Source organism: Hibiscus syriacus, unplaced genomic scaffold (genome assembly GCF_006381635.1).
Source record: "Hibiscus syriacus cultivar Baekdansim isolate YM2019G1 unplaced genomic scaffold, ASM638163v2 tig00110584_pilon, whole genome shotgun sequence".
Taxonomy (NCBI): domain Eukaryota; kingdom Viridiplantae; phylum Streptophyta; class Magnoliopsida; order Malvales; family Malvaceae; genus Hibiscus; species Hibiscus syriacus.
In genome coordinates, this window is record NW_024062792.1 from 736,805 (window position 1) to 760,712 (window position 23,908).

Consider the following 23,908-nt stretch of genomic DNA (forward strand, 5'->3'; position numbering starts at 1 on the left):
CATTCTCCTGAATCATTCTTACGAAGAAGGCGGAATATGGGATCATATTTTTCGGTAAGCTGCGAGATAAACCGAGCGATGTAATTTAATCTCCCCAAAAATCCTCGAACCTCTTTCTGTGTTCTTGGGGCTGTCAAATCTTGAATGGCTTTTACTTTATCGGGATCTATTTCAATTCCCTTTCGGCTCACTATGAATCCCAACAGTTTTCCCGATATCACCCCAAAAGTACACTTATTTGGATTAAGTTTTAGTTGGCACTTCTTTAATCTTTGAAAGAGCTTCCTCAAATTCTCGATATGTTCCTCCTCCGTCTTGGCCTTGACAATCATATCATCGACATAGACTTTAATTTCTTTATGCATCATGTCATGAAACAACGTCACCATGGCCCTCTGATAGGTTGCCCCTGCATTCTTTAATCCAAATGGCATGACTTTATAACAGAACGTCCCCCACATAGTGACAAACGTTGTTTTTTCCATATCTTCATGGTACATTTTAATTTGATTATAGCTGGAAAAACCATCCATAAATGAGAATAAGGAATTTCCAGCAGTATTGTCCACTAACGTATCTATATGTGGCAAAGGAAAATTATCCTTTGGACTAGCTCTATTCAGATCTCTATAGTCGACACACATTCGTACTTTCCCATCCTTCTTTGGTACTGGGACAATATTTTTTACCCACTCAGGATATTTGGCCACTGTGAGAAACCCAGCATCAAATTGTTTCTTCACTTCTTCTTTAATCTTGAGCAGCATCTCGGGTCTCATTCTTCTCAATTTCTGTTGTACGAGCTTACAATCAGGCTTTATCGGTAACTTATGGACAACCAATTCGGTATCCAGGCCTGGCATATCTTCGTACGACCAAGCAAATACACCCTCGAATTCTTGAAGTAATTCTATCAAGCTCTGCCTTCCTTCAGCGGACAGGGTGGTACCAATCTTAACTTCTTTTCTATCCTCATCCGTGCCCAGATTCAAGATCTCTGTAAGCTCTTCGTGAGGCAGAATCTGCTCATCTTCCTGTTCTTCCATCTTTAGCAATTCTGAATGTAGTTCACATCCCTCATCGTCATCACAACCTTCGATTTCCCCATGACATATGGGCATCTCGAAATCAATCTCCGGGTCAGGGTCATCAGCATTCGTATCATTAATATCTGAGCTCCTGAAATGATAATGGAAGAGAAGATATATATACATATATGCATACGGGAGAATCCTTTGCCATATGAAAATAGAAAGAAATAATATATACGTATACAACCAAAAATGTTATGCATGAAAAATGTTTGCCATTTGGGAATTAACAAAACACATCTTTTATTGAAAGCAAGTAAAAACACACAACTTAACCCTTTACATCAAATCACCTACTTTCCCAGGGTATGAACAATAGGGAAGAGTTCTAGTGTATTACTCTGTAAAAGATTTGTAAACTACAGGCAGTTCCTCCGCAGTCCAGTTGTTCAACACAAAGCCCGGTGGCGCAGGGTAAATGCCTGTAGCTCTCATTTCTTTGAACTCCTCATCGGTTATGACATTAATGCCCAAGTCCTCCAAGGCATTCTCAACTATCACTTTACTGCTTTCCAAAGTCCCTTGAAACATATATCCTCTCGATACGAAAATGCTGCTCAATGGCGAGAATGTCATGGGCTCCCAGCTTGGGTCCTCACCAGTCAATCTTGCCTTCCTCAATTCCTGAATCTTCTTGATGCTTCTCAGTTTTTCTTTTAAAGTCGGCTGATACCTTAAACCGAACCTGTCTCTTTTAGTTACAGGGTAGATTGGGCCCACCAGTCCTTACAACCGACGTCTAAACCCTTTGCCAGTTTTTGCTCCTCTTCCAAGAGTCAACTTAAGCCCCATTTTGGTGCAGTTTGACAATCTAGGCTTCGGGATCTTCTTTCCTTCTGCCACAAACGTGGCATTGACATATTCCAACGATCTGAAAGAACATTCAACAGCTTGTTCTTCCACTTCAACGTATGGAACAGTAGTAGAAACCGAAGCAATAATGTCTTCTTCAACATGAATGCATATAAGCCTCCCATCAATTGCAAATTTTATCCTTTGGTGCAACGTTGACGGAACCGCACCGGCCTGATGAATCCAGGGCCTTCCCAATAAACAGTTGTATGTAGGCATGATGTCCATCACAAGAAACTCCACTTCGTATATCGCCGGGCCAATAGTCAAAGGGATATCAATCTTGCCTAGAACTTCTCTCTTCGTTCCATCAAAAGCTCGAACCACACTTTGACAGCTTCTCATCAGGGTACTGTCCACTGGCAGTTTTTTCAGGGTCACCAAGGGCATCACATTTAACGTTGAACCGTTATCTATCAGTACTCTGGATAAAACATGCCCTTTGCACCTAACTGTGATGTGTAGAGCCTTATGATTGCCAATCATCCCAGAAGGGATCTCGTCCTCAGAAAAAGATAAAAAATTATCGGCCTGGATGTTGGCAACTAGTCGGTCCAGCTTTTCTGTGGGTATCTCCTTCGGGACAAAGGTTTGGTTTAAAACTTTTAACAGGGCGTTGCAATGAGCCTCTGAACTCAGAAGAAGTGATAGGACAGAAATACGGGCAGGCAGCTTGTGCAGTTGCTCAACAATATTGTATTCACTATGTTTCAAAAATTTTAAAAATTCCATCGCTTCATTCTCCGTTACTGGCTCATTGACGATGGGTTCATCTTCTTTTATCTTTACATCGATACTTTTTCCTTTCTCGACATCAATCTTCTTCTCAGGTTCTTTGTGATAACATCTACCACTCCTGGTCATGTGTCCCACTTCATCTACCTCTTCCTGTTGCTTTGCCACCTCTCCTATTTGACAAGCATATCTCCAGGGTACCTGTTTATTGTCTTTGTACTGGAACGGAGAGGGAGGTGTAATAATCACCTTTGGAGCTACCTTCTCAGCCACTCGATTCTTAGGAGTAATGACGAGGGGACAACTAGCACTATAGACCCCTTTGGATGATCCCTCAGATGCGTAAACTTCCGCTTCTTCTTTCTCAGCCACTTCTTTGAAGAACTCGATTTCCTTACTATCCATCATCTCTTGTACCAGCCCTAAGAAATCAGAACATTGTTGTATACTGTGTCTTGTGCAGTTATGGTAGTGGCACATCTCTTCATTGTTGAACTGTTCACATGGCATATTAGTCTTTAATAGTCCTACCTTGACCATTTGGCACCACACCCAAGATATGGGTGACATCACCTCACTAACATTTTTTACAGTCATTCTTCCTTTCTCTTCAGCGACTGCATTAATCCCAGTTCCTACATGGTTTGGCAATGGATTCTGGGCTATGTTTGGTTGTTCACTGTCACCAAAATTGATGACGTTTCTTCTTCTCAGAGCTTGGATGACCTTTTTGAAAGCGGGACAATTTTCAATAGAATGTCCGGAAACCCCTGCATGGTATTCGCACTTAGCACTAGCATCATACCATTTGGGATACGGGGGTTGTATAGGGTCCACATGATAAGGTGAGACTACATGTCGATCATATAATTCGTGGAATAACTCCTTATAAGTCATAGGAATCAGATCAAATTGAGGCCTCTCTCTCCTTGGATCCCTTGCCCCTTGTCTATTGTTAATTTGGGGTGATGCTACCGTTCCCTGAGGTCGGGACACTGTGATATTATGGGAATCATACTGCCTTACGTTGCTGACTTCGTTTTCCTTCTTCCTCATCGGCTGTTTCTTGCTGGAATCTCCTCCCTCAAGCTTCCCGCTTTTAATCGCCATTTCAATCATTTCTCCCGCCGTAACTATATCAGTAAAACTTCGAGAAGGATTACCAACAAAATGTGAGAAAAATGGAGCCTTCAAGGTATTAACAAAAAGTAGGTTCGTTTCCTCCTCTACCAACGGTGGGTGGACTTGTACTGCTACCTCTCTCCACCTCTGAGCATATTGTCTGAAACTTTCATTATGCTTCTTCTCCATTGCTTGCAGCACCATTCTATTAGGCCTGACGTCCTTCATATGCTTATACTGGTCAATAAAAGATTTGGCCAGGTCTTTCCATGTCCTGACATCAACTCTCCTTAGTTGATTATACCATCGCAATGCTGAGCCCGCCAAGCTTTCCTGGAAACAGTGGATCAATAGCTGGTCGTCCTCTATGTACCCGGTCATTTTCCTGTAAAACATTGTGATATGGGCAGAAGGGCATTGGATACCGTCATACTTCTCGAAGTCAGGAGTCTTGAATTTGGGAGGCAAGATCAAATCAGGGACTAAACTTAGTTCCTTCGCATCGAGTCCGTATAAGCTGGTGTCTTCTTTCATAGCTTGGACTTCACTTGCTAGCTGCTTATACTGCTCCTGCAACAACTTGTTTTCCTTCTTCTTTGCTTCCTCATCAAGGTCTGGGACCTGGTGATATGGGCTTTCTTTGGGGTGCAAACAAGATCCAGGTTGTGGATTAACAGCAATGCCGTCAGAATTTATGTGTACTTTGGTATGGACAGATGTTCCTTGGGTATTCGGAGACTGTGCTGGGGTAAATCCTGGAGGGTAAAGTGGTTCTTCACTTGTTTGCTCATGGGCCTTTCCGTGCTCCGGATTTCTCCCTCCCAGCATACTTGCCAACTTAGATAGCATATCCTCTTGAGCCTTAAGCATATCTTCTTGCATTTTCCTCAGATCATCTTGCAACTGCAATTGAGTTCTTTCTATTTGAGCAATCTTATCATCCATGGCTTTCCTTGTGTTATAGTGATGCTTGGAATTTCCCAGTATTATGTAATGTATCCCTTATTGTTAATTTTAATGCTTTGAGGATGAATGTAAATTATGTAAAGTGCGAAAAAATGCAACACAAGACTTAAATTAATAATAAAATGCAAATGCATGTAGAAAGGCATTGATTCATAAGACGTGATCAGTCTTAGAACAACTTTCATTTAGGACAAAAGCATCATCTTTAGAAGAAAAGTCCATTACAGAAAAGGCCTAGCTCTAATGTTCAGCTCCATTATCTGATTAACAAGCCAATCGACCCTCTTTCCTATATCTGATGCTGGATTTGTGTAGCTCTGGATGACTTTTGCCTGGAGATCCATCTCTCCCAGCTGCCTCGCAACGCCGCTTAACTGATTCATGGTTTCACGGATCACATGATTGACTTTTATCTTCCAGTCTCTAAAGTTATCGTTTGAGTTTTGCCATTGCAGCCTAGTGCCTTGGACGGTGCGCTCAAGACCAGCGATTTATGTCTGGCAACTCCGTAAGGTAGCCTCTAAATCATGAATCTTCTTTTGCAAAGCAGCGCTCTCCTCGAGGCCAACCCTTTGATCCGTTGGGCAACGCTGACTGCTTTCTACAAATAAGGAACTTTCAAGCTGCATAACGTAGGCACTGTACTCTTCATTCTTTGCCTTGGCTCGAGTTAACTCTTCCTCATGCCTTGATTCCATTTCATGCATCTCTTGATTGAGTACCTCTATCCGCTCGTTCTTTGCTCCGCACCTTTGTATCCAGAGGAATACTTCATCCTGTTTGCCTTGGAGCACACTCTCCCGATGTTGCCTTTCTAATTTTAGCTCCTCTTTGCTTTGCCTCTTATCAGTTTCGAGCTCGTCGATCTTTTGCTTTCTAATCTCAAGTTCAAGTTTCATGCTATTTGCCTTCATTCTGAGTTCTTCAATATTAGCATGCAACTCTTCTTCTCGCTTCTTGCTCAAGGTGTACCTTTGTCTTAACTCTTTAGCCTCTGTCCTTTCGCTCTTCAGTGCCCTAACCCAGGTCCTTCTCTCGGACTCAAGTTCTTGATTTCTTTTCTTCTTCTCTGTCTCTACTTCTCTGTCTCTACTTCTCTGACTTGGTGCTCTCTCTCGGCTCTGACGTCTCTAACTTGACGATCCCTCTCAGCCCAGAGCTCTAACCGCCACTGCTCTGAAGTTCTCCCGAGGCCAGTAATTCCCCGTGCTCGACTCATCTTTTGGTAATCTCTCTGTAAACTAGTGAGATTGGCCTCCACTTCATTCTTTCTCTTGCGCATAAGCTCAAACTGTGTATTATAGAACCCCCTATCGATGTCCAACATGAAATTCTTTTGTCTAAGGGCCTCACACTCTGCTTCCTTCCTGGCGATTTCCTCTTCAAATTCACTCTTTAGTATCTCCAACTTAGACGGTGCGTATTTAAACTGTGCTTCCAAAGGAATTGTTTGGTCACGATCCGCCAAAGGAAGGATATCATTCTTTCGCGCCGCCCTCTATGCCACGTAATCTGGCGTCAGCATGACCTCAGCTGCTATGAAATCAGTTCTAAAGGTTGACTTCCACGCCTCTGACATTGCACGAGCAGTCTTCTTGTAGTGATCTCCACAGTACACAAATTCAGATGCCTTCAGACCGGATGTAGCTGGGACGAATTGTGTGCCCCAAATTGCCTTACTACCATCAGCGGCGTATAGCCTACTCCACCCCATAACCCTAATAGGGTTACCCAATCGGAATCCCCGCATTTGTACAACACATCCACAAAAGCTAACCAGGGGACATGCCACACTATATCATGCTCCTGTAAATTTCTGAAGAGTGAAACCCAATCCTTCCTGGTGAGATGCTCTGGCCACTCTTTAGTGAGGAAATCTTTTAAGGGTGAATAGGCCGTAGAAAACCGTCGACTATACTCTCGGTCAATTTTCCAGAAGTGACTGCGTATCCAAACAGTAAGCAACTGGACACACCCGGTGAAGCGGCTACTCTCAGCTCTTCTACAACTACTAAGTGCTCTGAATGTCTCGGCCAAAACCGCAGGAATAGGGTTTACCTTCCTTTCCAAACGCTCGAATAAATCGACCACTGCGGCTTCCGCGTGATAAAGAACTTTCGGGAAAATCATTAAACCATAAATTCCCAAGGCGAACATCTCCATGCTCTTCTCGATATCGCTATGCTTGACGATAAGCTCCTTGAGGCATGACCAAGGGAAGCAATCGGACTCTCCCTTCTTTTGGATTCGATCAGCAACCCACTTCTCTCCCATCCCAGTAATCCTTGCGAGCTTGCTCTTAAAGGATTGTGTCCTTGAGGCTTTTGAGTAGATTCGGTCCAAGTGTACCGTCTCGAAATGAAACAAGGAGGTGTATTCTTATAACGTGGGAGTCATGTCTTCCTTGTTGAAAGTGAAGCAGCTATATGCGGGATTCTAAAACTGGATGAGAGCTTTGATTAGGGGTTCGTTTACTTTCACGTACAACAGAAGGGCGATGTCACCATACTTTTGCCAAAAAGAGTACTTCACATCAGAATTCCAACTTTCCCAAATTTCGTGTAACTCTTGCAAATCGTTTTGCTTTAGACTGACCGGAGCAACCTCTGGTAGTACTGATATGTAATCTTCAGTCAAACTGTCGCCTTTCTTCCTCTGAGTTTCTTCGGACCATGACCTCACTTTCGCGTTATCCACCTCCTTGTTATGAAAGCTCTTGTCCATTTTATGACCGCCTTCTACTTTTATGACCACCTCGTGAACCAACGCCTTCCTTCATGAATGATGATGCAATGCAGCAATAATAAATAAAACATAAAACACAAACAAAAATAAAATTGTGTTAGTATATACAATGAATAGTCGAAGAATAAATAAACAACATGAAGATAGAAAATATATACATCCTAAACCTTATTCACATGGTATCTACCCAACATGGCATCTACCGAATCATGCTTTAGTAGATCCTACCCAACATGATATCTACCCACATGCTTTGTTACTCATAAAAAATCCTAACCGCATGGTATCTAATTCACATGCCTGTTCGAAAAATAAACCTAACCACATGATCTCTAGTTCGCATACTTTTTACAAAAATAAATAAATTCGAGGGAAAGGTTAGAATGAGTTTCCCCTTTGTGTCTGCGGACAGAGATTCAGCATAAGACGAGAAGGGTTTTGGTATCACTAAAAGGGTCATCGAATTGTCCTTTGCTGGTGCCCCCTTAAGCTTGCCAGACCCTCGATCCTCACCCATTATAGGCTTAAAACGGATCAAGTTCAATTTCGAGAGGATACATTTCCCTATGTCCATGCGAGGAAACTCAATGTTTCACTCATAAACATAAGGCATGTACCCCAGAGGTTACTAGCTAAAGCCCATGCGGAGAAAAGTAATTTTTCTCACGTAAGCGTAGCTTTCACCCCTACCTAACGGGACAGAGCACAGTTAGAAGGCTCTAAATATTAAAGGTTTACAACAACAGTGGGGAAACTCATAATCCTTTGCCTCGATCCAAGAGAAACAATAGACTAAAGTGAAAGTCAGAAAACTGAAACATGTAGATCACACATTAGTACAACTATTTATTCATTAACCCAAATTACAAATTAAGATGCAAACAAAACAATTCAAACAAACAAGGGATCAAGAACCAAATCAAAGCGAACTTATAACTTTCGTTTGCAAAGACAATTAATTAATCGACTATAGGCCTGACTCTCTAAAAAGTCCCCAGCGGAGTCGCCAAGCTGTCGAAACGTTTTTTAAACCAGGGTGGGGGCGAGATTTTGAAAACCGCGTCATTTTTAATTATTATCTTTTCAATTGAATTTTTAATTAAAAACAGTGCGATTTTAGAAAACCTCTCGTTTCAAAAAATTGGAAATTCCTTTACGATAAAAATATAAGGTTCGAGGAGTCGCCACCAATCTTTGATTAGGGTGTGATTGGGCACCCAAAAACATTGTCATTTTAAATAAAAATTAATTTTAATTAAAACGACAAATTTACGGTCTACGTTACCAAAATCCAAGTTCGGGAGTCGGTTACGCGTGGGGAAGGATTAGCACCCCCACAACGCCCTAAATCGGTACCTAGTTGATTAATTAATTTCTTTGCAACGAATTTCGCAAGTTCAAATTTAATTTGATTAATGATCCCTTTAAACAACAAAAATGAAAATTTACAACATTCAAAGCAACAAAATAGATTTAATTTAAAATTACCAAGTCATTAGAAAGATAAAGAATATTCGATTATTTAAAAATATCGAGACCATATCTTTAGTTCAATTCTAACGACCTTTTCTCGAAAAGTTTAAATAGTCGAATATTTCCTTTTCTTTCGCTCCCAAATTTTACAATGATATATCCAAATTTAATTAGGCGTTACTGACGGGATACCATTTTAATTTAAAATCGTCAAAACAACTTTCCTGTAAGTTAAGAAAAGCCATTCTGATAATTTTAGATTAAAAGGGCATTACCCTTAATTCCGATTATGTGATTAGATCGAGTTATGCACACGAGATTAACATGCTTTCTTTAAAAAAAACAACTAAACAAAAGTGTACTAACAACATGCTCGGAATACTATACATGCATACATTTAAAATAAATATAAATTAAACTTACGAACATGGATAAAATATTAAACAAAGGGGCTAAAATGTAAAGAACACAAAAGACAGGCTCTTTTCATAACATTTTCATTTCTGGGCAGTCCAAACATGATACAACCAAAATACTACATAGGATCAAAATGAAAGTTTCTAAAACTATGCATCCAATGTAAAATCTGCGCGAAAACAGCCATAACAAGACACTTGGTCTAAAATATCATACTCTGAAACTTAAGAGGCGAAAATAAAAACCAGCAAAGTTCGATTTGGGACCAAGACGATACGGTTCAAAGCTGTGAGGACTTATACAGATATTAACTCATTTTCTAAAACCCAGTTTACCTCACCCAACCTCAAGACGTTGTCGTTTCGTACAACCCAAAAACGTCGCCGTTTCACTAACCAGATATATATAATATTAGGGTAAAACGATTACCCTAAAATCATTCTCAACCTCTCTTCTAAAATGCCTCGCCGCTTTACTCTCATCTCTCTCTCTCCTATTCGCCTAACCCTACACGAAGACCTCCAGCCGCCGTGACCTTCCCTCACCCAATGGCTCTGACGAAGAGCTAACAGACCCCGACACCTAAAGCTCTTCTCCTCTTCTTCCTTAACCTAGGCAGACGCCGCAGCCTCACCACACACAAGCCCCGATAAAGGACTTTAATCTCTCATACCTTGGATCTAACCAAAACAGAAACCCCTACCAAATACCCCTAAACCCGAGACCTAACTTAAACTACCCTCACAAAATCCATTCCCAAAATCTGAAACCTAAACCGGGCTCATCCTCGAAATCCCACGAACCCACGGCCTTAATCAGACATGCATGACTCGAGAGCAACAGGTGACTATGGGTTTTACCTTCTCACCGTAGGGTATGGGTTCCTAGCAAAGGCGATGAAAGCTTTTGGATCCGGGAAGGTGAGTCTTTCCTTTGGTTGTTGTTTTTCTCCTTTTTGGGTATCGTCGTGTTTTTTGTATACCTCTCGTTTTTTGGTTGCTGATGGATGGTTTTTTTGCTTGGTGTTCCCTGATTTTTTTTGGTTGTTGGTTCCTAAATGGCTCTCCTCTCCCCGTTGAAAATCCCCTCTCCCTTTTGATGATCACTGTTGATAAAAAAGACCTTCTTTTCTTGCGTTTTTTTGTTTTTGTTTTTGTGCTCTGTCTCTTGTTTGGTGTGCTTGTAGGTCACGGGTGCGAGCTGGTCACGGCTTCAGGGAGGACTCTGTGAGTCTGCGCAGTCGGTGGAAGCTGACTGGTGGAGACGAATGGTCGACAGAGGCTCGATCTGGACGTGGAAGGCGGTGCTGGGCATAGGGAAAAAACCCTAATGGTCCTTTAATTTGGACCGTTGGATTAGGAGCAGATCCATTAGTCCAGGGTGAGCGGCGGCTGGAACCAGAAGCTGGAAACCCTAACGGGTTTTAGGGTTCTCTTATGCTTGGGCCTGTTTTGTCTGGCCCGTTTTAGTTGTAACTCTGGTGTAGGCCCTGTAATAGTAAAAATAAATATACTTAGTCCATGTTATAAATTATTATTATTTTTTATTGCAATTTTATGTCATATATTTTCATGTTAATAACTAACAAATACCAAACTTATGCTAATAACCCTAATAACGATAATAGTAAAACCCAATTGAATTTAAATAACGCCCCGGACAAATCGGGCATCTACAATGAATATTGGTGAACTTAATTTATTATTTTTATGTAGTTGTTTTGGATGATATGAAATTATTGAATTGCACATGCTTAGTTAATAGCTTATATCTAGCAATGCAATGACTATTAAATTGTTGTTTATTTATCCGTTGCCATGTGTTGCATGATATCTTATTTAAATTTGGAATGCTTTCGTATAATATGATGTTTTAGGGTTTTTGTTCTATCCAACAAGTTTAGAGTCTGGTGTACACTTAGCTACTTGGGTGGTTCTTTGTGATCGAGTATGGGGTGTTACAGTGGTCGACATCGCCAGCATCAACAACTTTGGAGTATCATTTTTGCATCGATCAATGGCCATGATGTCGTCGTCGCTATCGTCGTTGGAGGAAGTAGAGTATGACAAGTTTTGTTATTCATCGAAAGCATCCCTTTACCTTCCACCATCGTAAAATAATGTTTGTACGAGATTCCCGAGCCACCGATTTGTAATTCTAGAAATTCTGGTGTCATTTTGATGCCAATCGCTGTCGTATGCTCCCTACGCATGAGGGTTATTTTTGTTTAGGATCTTTTAGAAGACCAATATGGACTGGTCTAGAATGCCTGAACTGAGTCGATCGTCTAAGCTGAGCCAACTATTTGAGTTGATCCTTCTTAAATCGTGTGAGTCTAGCCAAGTCGTCTGAGTCGAGCCAAGTCGTCAAGCCGAGCCAAGTCGTCAATCCGAGCTAAGTCGATTTAAGTCATTGACTATCGTTGACTGTTGAACGCCATTAACCAAGAGTTGATCGGCCGTTGACTTTTTCTTCGAATACCTATCCTGACATTTTTTCAATGTCTTGAGTCCGTTTCACCAAATTCAAACCATATAACTTGTTTTTTTATCGTTTTACCTTTCAATTCGATCTGATTTTCACAATTAAATTATATTTTTGATGCAATTCATTTTTCCATGTATCCGATATATTATTAGATGTTGAATTCAAGTTTTAGAGAAATCGAAAGTAGTCCAAAGGTCAAATGATGTAGCTAAAAAATCAAAGTAATATATTACTACCTTTTGCATGCTTTAGGAACACATTAGTATTGGTGGATGCATGAATGATTATGATTGGTCATATGTGTAGAGTTAATTATTTTAAGGGTTAGTCTAAATATACCAAATATTTTTCTAAACCTACCAATTTTTTATTAAAACACCAAAAGATTACTAAACTTATCAATTTTTTATTAAAACACCAAAAGATTAATGTAATGATTATGTTTTTTATTTTTTATTAAAGTTTTTAATCATTATGTAATAATATGTCTTTTTCATTATTAAATTTTTTTATTAATTTTTTTTCATTTATTTCTTCAACATTGTAATAATTATTTTTTAAAAAATTTTTTGTTATATTTTTTACTTATTTAATTATATATATATTTATAAAAAAATAGCAAATATTAAAATATTCATTGATAAATAAACTAGAATTACAATAAATTGAACGTTACATAATTACTTCGATATGTCAAAAGTTTCAGGAATATGAAAATAATATTCACGAAACTCTTCATGACGACTAACATATGGGTCTTCCCATGCAGATGCAATGTCACTTTTATATGTGATTTAAAGTGGATGAGTCATCGGCAAAGGACAATCTTCTCGTAAATCTGCTTTAATATAATGGTTGTCATTCACATGTGCAATGATGATTGTCCCATGTGACTCTGATTGTCCCATGGGTCCTATACTTTTGATGGTTAACATCTAACTCCTGCACCAAGTCTGGCCGAATTCGAGGCCATTGATCATCAGATAGACCAAGAGCGACATCGACTGATCGAAATCCGCAATTTCCGTCACCTATTACATCTTGTAAACCTGTAAGATAAGGACGGAAAATTTGTGGAAGTTGTTCCAAAAATCTTTCCGGACCAGGTCTGGCAAACGACTGGCTTACATATGAACTGTGTCTTGCGGATTCTTCGTTTAAATCCGGGAACAAGTCACGTGCGCTTGTTACATATGAACTATGTCTCGCCGTTTCAATATTTGTCGATTTCAAATTCAAGTCTATATCAAAAAATATGGTGGAATAACTACCTTTACCAGGATCTTGATTTTTCGATTCAACACACTTCTTTTTTTTGTTTCTTCAAGCTTGGCAGCCCGCGAGTATTTTTTTAATTGCAGGTTCTCTAATAAGATTTGTGATTGGATTGAATATATCGCCTAGATTTCTTAAGAAACTCTTCTTTCCAGCGTTGGACTGCCTTTTGAATTCTTCTTTGAAAATGTGCAGTTCATCATCACAATGAATATCTTCATTTTCCAAGGGTGTTGACCATGAAACATCTAGTGTCCTCCAAAAAATATCAATTGAATCTAAAGGAATATTCTCACCTGAAAAAACAAGTTTTAGTTTCTAAAAAACCAAGATCTCCAAATAATCAAATGATTTTAGTTAAATAAACTGACCCGAATTTAAGTACGCTGAAAGTACGCAATCACAAGGTAGGCCACAATTCTTACAAAATTAACAACCACATGTTGAGTAGTTAAACACGAAAATATATTAAATATTTAAAAGAAATATTATTGATCACAATTAAACAAACATAATAATTCTAAGAAATATTATTGATCATCATTAGATTCACTATCCCACGAAAATAGATTCACGTTGAATATCCCACGAGTTTTTATTCCCACTAGTTGATCAATAATAGTAGATTAGTTTTTTCTAAGTGAGTGGAATGGGTTGGAAGGTATGGCCATCTATGCGTGAGTGGGATATTTTGCTGTTAAAAGAAAGTGGTTTGACTGGTACCTTTAGTAGAATCCGGTAGCTTTAGTAGTGCCCTATTTTAAAACTCAAAAGGAATGATGTAAAAAGGAAGTAAATTGAATAAGACTTAGATGACTCGTTTAAGGAACTAGAAAGCTAATAATAAATAATTTCAAGTTTAGTGATTAATTGATAATTCGATTAACCTCATAATCCTTAAATTCTTATTATTCTCTTTAAAAGTCTTAATTTAAAAAATGATTAGAAAGGAAATTATGAAAATGCCCTTATAAAGTAAAAAAAGGTCATGGAATATCTCTGGAAGTAAATTCGATTAACCTCAAAATGTGTGACATTTTGTTGACCTAATTAAAAAAGAACCCAAAATTTTATTTATTACAACAACCTACCCCTTTAAATCACTATTAGATTATGATGAAAGCTACCAAAGATATAATGGATTTTGCCCCAAATTTTATATGCCTCTCAAAAAGGAAACTACACACTTCAAAATCCATTGTTCTTTAGGGTAAAATACATGTTTAGTCACCCACCTATTATCACAGTTCTGCTTTGGTATATGGATTTTCTTTGCATCATTTTCAGGATTTACCACATCAAAGGTAGCTTGTTGTGGCCTAGGACCCTACAATGGCTTGGGACTATGTACCATAGTATCGAATATATGCCCAAACCGAAACAAATATGCTTTCTAGGATGCGTTCCATCCTTCTGAGTGGGCGAACGACATAATCGTGACCATGATTTTGAGTGGTTCGGTTAATTACATGAGCCCCATGAACTTTAGTTCTCTCTTAGCTTTGGACTTTAAAACCAAGACATAGTTAATTAGTTAGCATTCTAATAAGGATAGTGAGCCCTTTTAGTTGAACCATTGTTGTTCGTTTGCATTGCATGGATGCTTCTATGATTTTGATTATTATGGCGTTGTGGTTTGAATAATTTGCAATTATGTAGTGTTTGAATCTGTTTTCTATTGTGATATCTAAATTTCATTTTTTATTATTGTTTACATTTATAAGGAGAAAAATCTTGTTTGATATTTAAAAATAATATTATTAAAAAGGATATGTATAAGCTACAAATACATGCATTAATTATATATAAATATTCAAATTTTAGAGATGATATTATCATATGTTTTAATTTATTTGATCTTATAACATTTCATTATTGAAAAAAAGAAATAACGTTCGAACAACTATTTAAAAAACTATAACATTTCAAATGAAGAAAATATAATAAGAAAAATTAAGGAGTCAATATCAAAATTATTTAAAATGTTAGTTTTATCTCAAAATCTATGTTTGAATTGAAAACTTGGTTTCATAATAAATGAATATATATATTAATTTTGATAATCACATTTTTGTACCATAATATATTTATGTCCTTATTCTCGTCTATTAATTTCAAACTAAGCAGCCAATATGAAACGGACTTTGGCATTTAATAACGTGCATGGAGAATTTTTTCCTTTTCAAACATTTTTTTAAAAAAGCTGGGGTCATACATCAATTTATCCGAAAAGTATTTTTTTTTAAATAGAATACACAGAAAATAATTATTTACGAATCAATAATATTTTAAATTTGGTTTTAGGTAAACTCCATAAATGGCCCTTAAACTTTTAAAGTGCTTGTCAGTAGTGAAGTCGCCGTTTATAAAAGGTCAATTGACACCTATTTTTTTATATAATTTTTATATTAAAACATTAAAAATAAAATTAACACTGATATTGCTATCACTTTAAAAATAATTATAATATTTCAAAAATCTACACATAGTCTGCTCATGTCTCCTTAAAAATATTTCTTATAAGTTTTTAAAATTAAGATATCATAATTTAATTTTTTTTTTAATTTCGTTCTTATGAGAGAAAAAAATACCGGTCGTATATTACTATAATTTGCTTTCAACTAATATTGATGGTAATTACTATACTTTCTTGTTCGTGAAGATCGGTTGCCACTTCCACCTAAGCTTTATTTCTCAACATGTGCCAATATTAATTAACTTGTTTGGTAAATTTAGCATATCTTTTTTATTGGTTGCATGCGTTATTTATTGCAGTTTGATCTTTGCACTCACAATGGGCGGTGCATTGGAACAACTCTTTGGAGGCTTTTCAGCCATTAACATGGAGACAAACATTTAAAGTGGGCTCATTCAAAGTAGAACGCAAAATTTTAGATTAGAAAATTTTAATTTCTAATATTTCAAGGGAATATTAACTTATAAAATTCTAAAAGGAGAAAATAAATTATCAATGGAAAAAAATAAAAAAAAATATAAGATAATTTAAAACTTTTAGGGGGACTGCCCCACCCGCTTCTTCCTCGATCTATCCCTTGACACACATTTTTCTTTCTCCTTCCTTATTAAGTCTAATAATTTTAGACGAGCTATAAAAATAAAATAAATACCCCATAAACTAAGATTTAAAAAAAATAACACTAAAAAGTTATATATAACGTTAGATGTTGATTATATTCACTTGACAATATTTTTCTCGAAAAATCATATTTTAATATATACATTTGTAATGCAAAAGTTGAAAGAGATGATAAAAATAAAAAGCATGATTGTTAGAAAATGATTAATTATTTTAAGGCTTAATTAGTAAATGATTAATTTAAATTATATTTTTTAAAAAACCCAAAATTTTCTCAAATTATTAAGAACCCTAAAAATTTTAAAACCCTAATTTCAATATCTTTTTCACCCTCGGCCACCGTCGCCACGGCCAATCTGGCAACCCAACGACGTAAGGTCGACAAACCACCCGCCACCAAAATCCCATTTTTTTGCAACCGGTCAAGCACCCAATGATGGTGTAAGTGTAACATTTTGCGAACGTCAATTCCCACCTCTGTCGTCGATTTTTGTTGCAATTAGAGGTTGGAGTAAAGGAGTTTTGGTCATTGTATAACACCCCTAATTTGTTTACTTTTAATTTGATTTTATTTAATTAATTTTGGGACCAGATTATAGGATTCTAGAAATTCTAGGACAGGTTTTGAAGTCCCTAAAAACTCAAGGACTCACCCCTAAATTTACCCCTCTTTCAGACAAAAAAATGAATGATGAAAATAGGTGAATGTGGTGGCCATACCTTAACCATTAGGCTAGGCTACTATTGATGTTAGGAAGAGCTTAAAATATGTTTTAAACTATTTAGAATGGGATTTGAATCCCCCAAATCAATTTTTCCAATCAGAGTCAAATCCCTAAAAATTAAAAACACCCCTCAATTTTGTTCTAATCCTGTCGCTTCTCCACCAATCCATAACCATCATCCGATCGCCGTGGAGATGCTCGAGAAGTCGTAAAAAACTTAGCCCCGTAGTTGCATTTTCTCTAATTCTGGCCACCAAAAGCGACCATTGACCATACCACCTCTGTTACTGAGTTCTCTAGTCGTTCCCGTAAAAAAAACCCAAGTTGTTTCATCTATGCGACATCGCGGTATTGTCATCCGCCGTTAAGGGTAAGGCCGATTCACCTTTTCGATTAATCTACGTCATTTTAACTGAATTTTTTTAAATGTTATGAGTTGATTTGCCGAGTGATTGAACAATGAGTGATTGGCCACCTAAACCAACCTTGTCGTCACCGCACACGTTACCACGTGTTGCCTTGACGCGTGGGCTTCATTTTCCGATCGAATATTCTAGAACCGACCTGAGTCAATTCAGACCTGACTAAATTAACTCAAATTAATCGAGTCAACTCAAATCAATATAAGTTAACAAGAATCAGTCAAATCGTTGACTTTGAGTGAATCATTGACCATGACCCAGACCATTAACTTTAACCAGGGTAAACTTTGATCAAAAAGTCAAAATTTTTTACTGATCATATTTCATGTTTTTCAATGTCTTGGTCTGAATTTCCAGTACGTTTTGCAAAATTCTAAACCAGAAGTCTTTGAATCGAGCATTAAACACTGAACATGCATATGTATTTAATTATTTTATTTAAGTGAATTTAAATTTAAGGTCAAGGACTAGTTCATGCTATTAATTATTGAAGGTCAAGACTCTCCCGACCACTCATAAGCTCGACCCAGTTCTCCTCAATCCGTCCGACCACGTGAGCATGTGATTACCTGTATAATTTTGTTAATCCTCTAAATATTTTGATTTAAATACTATTTTGGTAGTAACCCAGATTCGTTATGGTTTAGATTCGAGCGCTGATGTAGAGCGTAACAAAGTTGATGCTCAATGGACTTCCTATAATGATTCATTTTTTAGGTGTGTTCTTTATGTGCTACATATTGATTTAAATATCTGTTTTAAATTTTCATGTGCACATGATTATTTTAACTGATTTGAAATATGATTGTCTGATCTGATTTTTATACTGGTTGATTTATCTGATCTGAAAGCCTGATTATGTTTATCGACTTTTATTTTACTAAATTTTAAATCTCTATTTGATTGATACATGCTTTATGTTTTCTAATATTCATTGAAAAATAACTATGCCTGATTTACAATCTACTGGTTTTATTGGAACTATCTAAAACTATTTTATTGGGGTACTTATGGGGTGTGATATGGAGTTTTGCAGGTTCAGCTCCGATCATAATAGTAATCCTTATGGACCTAAAACGACCCTCGGGTAGGCTCTTGGGCTTAATAGGCCTAGTGGTAATACTTTATAGACCATATGGCATTCCTATATGATGGCTCTTTTGCTTTGTGCACTGGGTAAGTCCTTATGGAACTTAGGGCACTACCCTCATGTGGCTTATTTTCCTTATGCATTAGGTAAGTCCTTATGGACCTGAGGACACTCCCTTCAGGTGGCTCATTTTCTTTCTGCATTGGGTAAGTCCTTATAGACTTGAGGGCACTCCCATCATATGGCTCATTTGCTTTGTACATTGGATAAGCCCTTCTAGATCTGAGGGCACTCCTCTCAAGTAACTCCTACGCTTCAGCTAAGGTAAGTCCTTATAGACCCAAGGTGTTCCATTAGGTTGACTCTCAGGTCCAATGGGCCTAGGGTAAGTCCTTATGAATGCATTTCTAGGGAACTATATATGGTGTATGCTTGAAGGGTAACTCTGTGTTTTAAATAAAAGGTTACTGTCATTTTTATACTATGACTCTGACATCATTCTTGAAATTATCCGTATGTTTTTATTTTGCACTTAATGAAAGACACTAAGCTCTCTAGCTCACTCCCCCAAATTTTATTTTTCAGATGCTTTTGGATGGGCACCCAGACCTGACACTTAGAGGATCGACACGTTTCTTACTATACTTTTGTTGTAATGTTTTCATCTTCTGAACTGCCTTTATTTTGGTGACATGTGAATATATTTTGCTATATTTATTTTATAATGTATTTTATTTTACTATTGATGTATGAATTTGTACGATACTAGTTGTTTGGATTCCACACTTATGCATGATGTTTTATGTTTTCATTTAACTTTATTATTTTTAATTATGTTTTTAAAGGTTTTTGGTTACGCTTGATTTTAAAGGGTTTAAAGGTGTTTGGTTACGCTTGATTTTAAATGGTCTGAAAATGTTTTAGAAAATTTTTAATGTGATCTACTAGACCTAGTCGTGGTGCATAGGCTAGGTCTAGGGGTTTACATTTGGTTGGTATCAAAGTTTTTGGTTTTTTTAAATATCGATTTATGGATAGGTCAAAAATAAAAGCGTAGTTTTGAAATATTTTAAAAAACCAATTTCAAAGGTCTTGTCACTAAATTTTATAAGTTTAACTATGCACAATACTTTAGTTCCAAATCTAATCTTAAGTTCTTACCCTTGTGTAGTGAGCTTCGAGATCTATCGATATGAGTGCTAGGCGAGGTCTTTGGCCATCCCTTGTGTGAGTTCCCCCTTCTAGATTCTTTGTTTTGAATGAGGACCCGTCATTGCCAGTAGATCCTCACTCCCTTGTTGGTCGTTTAGTTTCAAGAGTTTTGTCGCTTGCTCCCGTGATTGATATTATAACACCCTAAATTATGGGCTAGTAGTTTCAGGTTTACTCGAGAGGTAAGTGGACATTGTGAAAGGTTATAAATTAAGTTGATGGGCTTAATTGGGTTAGATTCGGTGCCCAATTAGCTATAAAAATGAGATTTTAATTATAAGACAAAAGACCAATAACTAAAAGTATAATTATACCATTAAAGTAATTTGAAGCTAAAATTAGGGTTTTATATCAAACTTTCACGTGGACTTCCCCATTTCTTCTTCATTTTCTTCCTTTAACTTTTTCTCTTCTTCTTTTTTTCATCTAGTCTCCATAGCATTATTTAGTGGTAAGAACTCATCTTCTTATCTTTTATAAGTTGCAAATCAGCCACACTTTCTCCCCATAACAATCTTATGTTAAGAAAATCTTTGTATCTTTGTTTGTTAGAGGAAAAAAGAGGGAAAATCAAAAGGAGAGTGATTGTTAGGTAAGAAGGTTTATTTAGGGTTTTAACCATCAAGGTAGTGTATTTCAAATCATTTGGAGCATCAAGACTTCATAAATCACAAGACATTGTTAAGATTTGTGTATCTCAGTATTTGGGGTTTTACATTTGATTTATACCATAAATCACAAATTTGATGTTTCATATATGTTTTATGACACCTTAAGACCCTAGATAACTACCCATAACATTGGTGCATGATTTAGAATCAAACTATGGCCTTTAGGGTGATTTTTAAGTGATTGCTGAGCCTAAAATACCCATTTCTAGGTTCGAGTATCTATACTGGTTAAATTGGAACAAAACAATTAGGGGTTTTATGCTAGAGTATCGATACTTTCAAGGGGATTATCGATATACTGCAGGGGAAGCATTGATACTCATGGTGACAGTATCGATACTGAGGCCCCAATTTTATGGCAGGATGCATTTTTGGTACCAATACTCATAAGTGTATCGATACTTGACCCTAGGGTATCAATACTACAAGTAGAGTATCAATACTACTCACTTTAGATGGTCATATTTGACCCGTTTAATGTTCGTAAGAGCTAAGGATGATCCGTAATAGTGAGACTTAGTCCATGAGGGACATAAATGACCAAACATACCTATAAACACTCGTAATAGCGGGTTACAACAGGAGTAACCATATTAAACGTAATACACAAAAATATCTTTGACGAGGATGAATACGAATATTCAGGATTGATGGTTGTTAGGGGGACATCTGATATGCAGTATGATGATTATGTCAGATTCAGTGGTAGTGAAAATTATGAGCTTCAAATATGTTAATGAAACCGGGAAGAGAAAGTTGTCATTTTCAATTCAAGAATATCCAAAGGGAACTACGATAAGGTCAAATAGAATGTCGCTACTCAGAAATAAACCTGAGAAAATATCAGGTTAGCTAGCTTATCAGATAATAAGTAAGCCTTTGCTTAACGTTCTAGATGAGAGAATGAGTGAGGTAACACACTATATAATGCCTCTACGAATATTTAGGAAAAAGCTTCTGCTTCTTTTATAATTATAATACCATACAATATATAAATACAATAGAAATACACAATTTACTCTCCTTTTTCTGAACGAAAATACTGTAACTCACATCTACAAGTAAACACACTAATGCGCCGATTTGTTAGCTTAATAAATTTGAATAAAAGCAGTTTAGGTTATGTTTCAACAAAAAATAAAAAAGATAATATTGAAAAGATTGTTTACTTTAAACCACTGTCTCCTAATTGTATTAATAACTCAAGTCGAACTCGAGTCAAGTCCATTCGAATCGAATATTAAATAAACTTTGACCGAATCAAACTCGAGTAACTTATGATCCGTCTCGTCTCATTTACACAATAATGTATGTATATAGACTTCTATCTTCCATAATTTCTGCCATTTGTATATCTGTAAAGTACCAGTCAAAATGATTCAATTGTGGTGTTATGATATAAATTCATATCTAACCTAAGCTAGTTCTCTGTGACTGAGAAACCAAACCGGTTGCCAGACCAGACAGATCATTGTCATGTAAAATGCAACACTAGCAATAATTTCCCCGAAAAGGCTTGCGATTCACCATTTCACGTTCATTGGCGGTGATTTAAAACGGAATAGCAAAAGTTGGTTTCAAGTAGTATATTCAACTACCATAACAGCTTGCTTTTTATGCTTTGAAGCTTCTTTTTAATTCAATGATGGCTGAAATTTCAGTTCTATAAAGCAACCCCCCCATTAGTTTTCCTATGCACTTACAGCTCTCGGATTTGGTTTGCTCGTGACAATTCTAATGGCTTATTCATCGAAATTTTCCGATTTTTCGTTGGTTTTGCTCTTCCTATTACCCTTTGTGAGCATTGCTCCCTCGGCTGATGCTCGAGCTTTCTTTATTTTCGGTGATTCCCTTGTCGATAGCGGCAACAACAACTACCTTGCCACGACAGCTCGTGCCGATTCACCGCCTTATGGGGTCGATTATCCGAGTCGAAGACCAACGGGGCGGTTCTCTAATGGACTTAACATCCCGGACTTGATTGGTTGAGTCTCTAATAATGTTTTTTTCCTTTAGTGATGTTATTTTGTGAACAGACAACTTGAACATCTGTTACTTCAATGCTTGCCTGCAGGTCAGAAAATCGGCTTATCGGAATCACCATTGCCGTATTTGAGTCCAGACTTCAATGGGAAAAAGTTGCTTATTGGCGCCAACTTTGCTTCAGCTGGTGTGGGAATCCTTAATGACACAGGAGTTCAATTTGTAAGTTTTCAGTATCCTTTATTGAACTCTCCATGGTCGGGTTTGAGTTTATTTAAGCGATTTTACAATCTGAAATGTTGAATTTACAGGTAAATATACTAAGAATGTATAGACAACTAGAGTTGTTTCAAGAATACAAGCGGAGACTGTCGGGTCAGGTAGGATCGAAGCAAGCTCGTAAACTCGTAAACCAAGCACTCGTACTCATCACCGTCGGCGGTAACGATTTCGTCAACAACTACTACTTGGTGCCTTACTCCGCAAGGTCTAGCCAATATAAATTGCTTGATTATGTCAAGTTTGTCATTTCGGAATATCAGAGACTCTTGATGGTATATTAATTACTTCCTCAGTTTTCTTCTGCACCAAGACAGATAATAACATTTTAAAGACAGTTGACACTGTCAGTTGGTGAATATGTAAAAGAACAAAACCGAGATTGCACCAAACTCATGTTCCATGTTTTGCTTCTGCAGCAAGCAATCATAGAACATCAGATTTGGACCTTACTATATGCATTATAATGCATATCTTTGTTAAATGCATGCTGCACTTAATACTTCACTTAATATATAACTTGTTAATTAAATGGTTTGTGAACCCTGTTTTGTCCACCATTATTATTGCAGAGGCTATACAAGCTGGGGGCACGCAGGGTTCTAGTGACGGGCACGGGACCGATGGGCTGCGTTCCGGCTGAACTGGCTATGCGGGGAACGAATGGCGGATGCTCCGAAGAACTGCAACGTGCTGCATCGTTGTACAATCCCCAACTTGTTCAGATGTTAAATGGACTCAACAAGCAGATAGGCAAAAATGTCTTCATTAGTGCGAATACTCAGAGAATGCACAGCGATTTTGTTAGCGATCCTCGAGCATTCGGTACTCTCCTTGCTTTCATAATCCTCGATACTCCTCAATCATTTCCTTAAGAAAAGGGTTAACGTAATGCTTGTGATGGTTGCAACAGGATTTGTGACATCGCAGATAGCCTGTTGTGGACAAGGACCGTACAACGGACTCGGTCTGTGCACGCAGCTGTCGAATCTGTGTCCGAATCGAGCTCTGTACGCGTTTTGGGATCCATTCCATCCATCAGAGAAGGCAAACAGATTGATCGTGGAACAAATAATGACAGGGTCTAATGAGTACATGCACCCCATGAATCTCAGCACTATCATGGCAATGGATTCTAGGATTTGACAATAACTCTTTCCTTTTCGTTTGGTTTTACTTCATCTGTCACATGTTGTGCAATAATCTGTTTGTTCAACTGTCCTAAATGTTAAATTCCGAACCTGTTTGCTTTTCTCTTTGGATGTA

At 37.4% G+C, this 23,908-nt stretch overlaps 1 protein-coding gene and 1 long non-coding RNA gene across 2 annotated transcripts; one reads left to right on the forward strand and one right to left on the reverse strand.

Moving 5' to 3' along the window:
- Positions 1–3,323: 3,323 nt before the first annotated feature.
- Positions 3,324–23,791, reverse strand: LOC120133629. Its single transcript, XR_005517117.1, has 3 exons — positions 23,712–23,791; positions 19,101–19,112; positions 3,324–3,335 (listed from the first exon to the last, which is right to left on the reverse strand). It is a non-coding gene; the product is annotated as an uncharacterized LOC120133629 (long non-coding RNA).
- LOC120133628 (GDSL esterase/lipase At5g33370-like) lies at positions 22,117–23,908 on the forward strand. Its single transcript, XM_039150180.1, has 5 exons — positions 22,117–22,364; positions 22,455–22,585; positions 22,675–22,917; positions 23,215–23,467; positions 23,556–23,908. The coding sequence occupies exons 1-5, from the start codon at positions 22,118–22,120 to the stop codon at positions 23,786–23,788; spliced, it is 1,107 nt and encodes a 368-aa protein (XP_039006111.1). The 5' UTR covers position 22,117; the 3' UTR covers positions 23,789–23,908.

What these genes read in the sequence shown, in the direction of transcription:
- LOC120133628 (XM_039150180.1), top strand. Translation starts at nt 22,118, where the DNA reads ATGGCTTATTCATCGAAATTTTCCGATTTTTCGTTGGTTTTGCTCTTC. An exon ending in TAACATCCCGGACTTGATTG is followed by an intron (nt 22,365 to 22,454) that starts GTTGAGTCTCTA and finishes GCTTGCCTGCAG; the next exon opens with GTCAGAAAATCGGCTTATCG. An exon ending in ATGACACAGGAGTTCAATTT is followed by an intron (nt 22,586 to 22,674) that starts GTAAGTTTTCAG and finishes TTGAATTTACAG; the next exon opens with GTAAATATACTAAGAATGTA.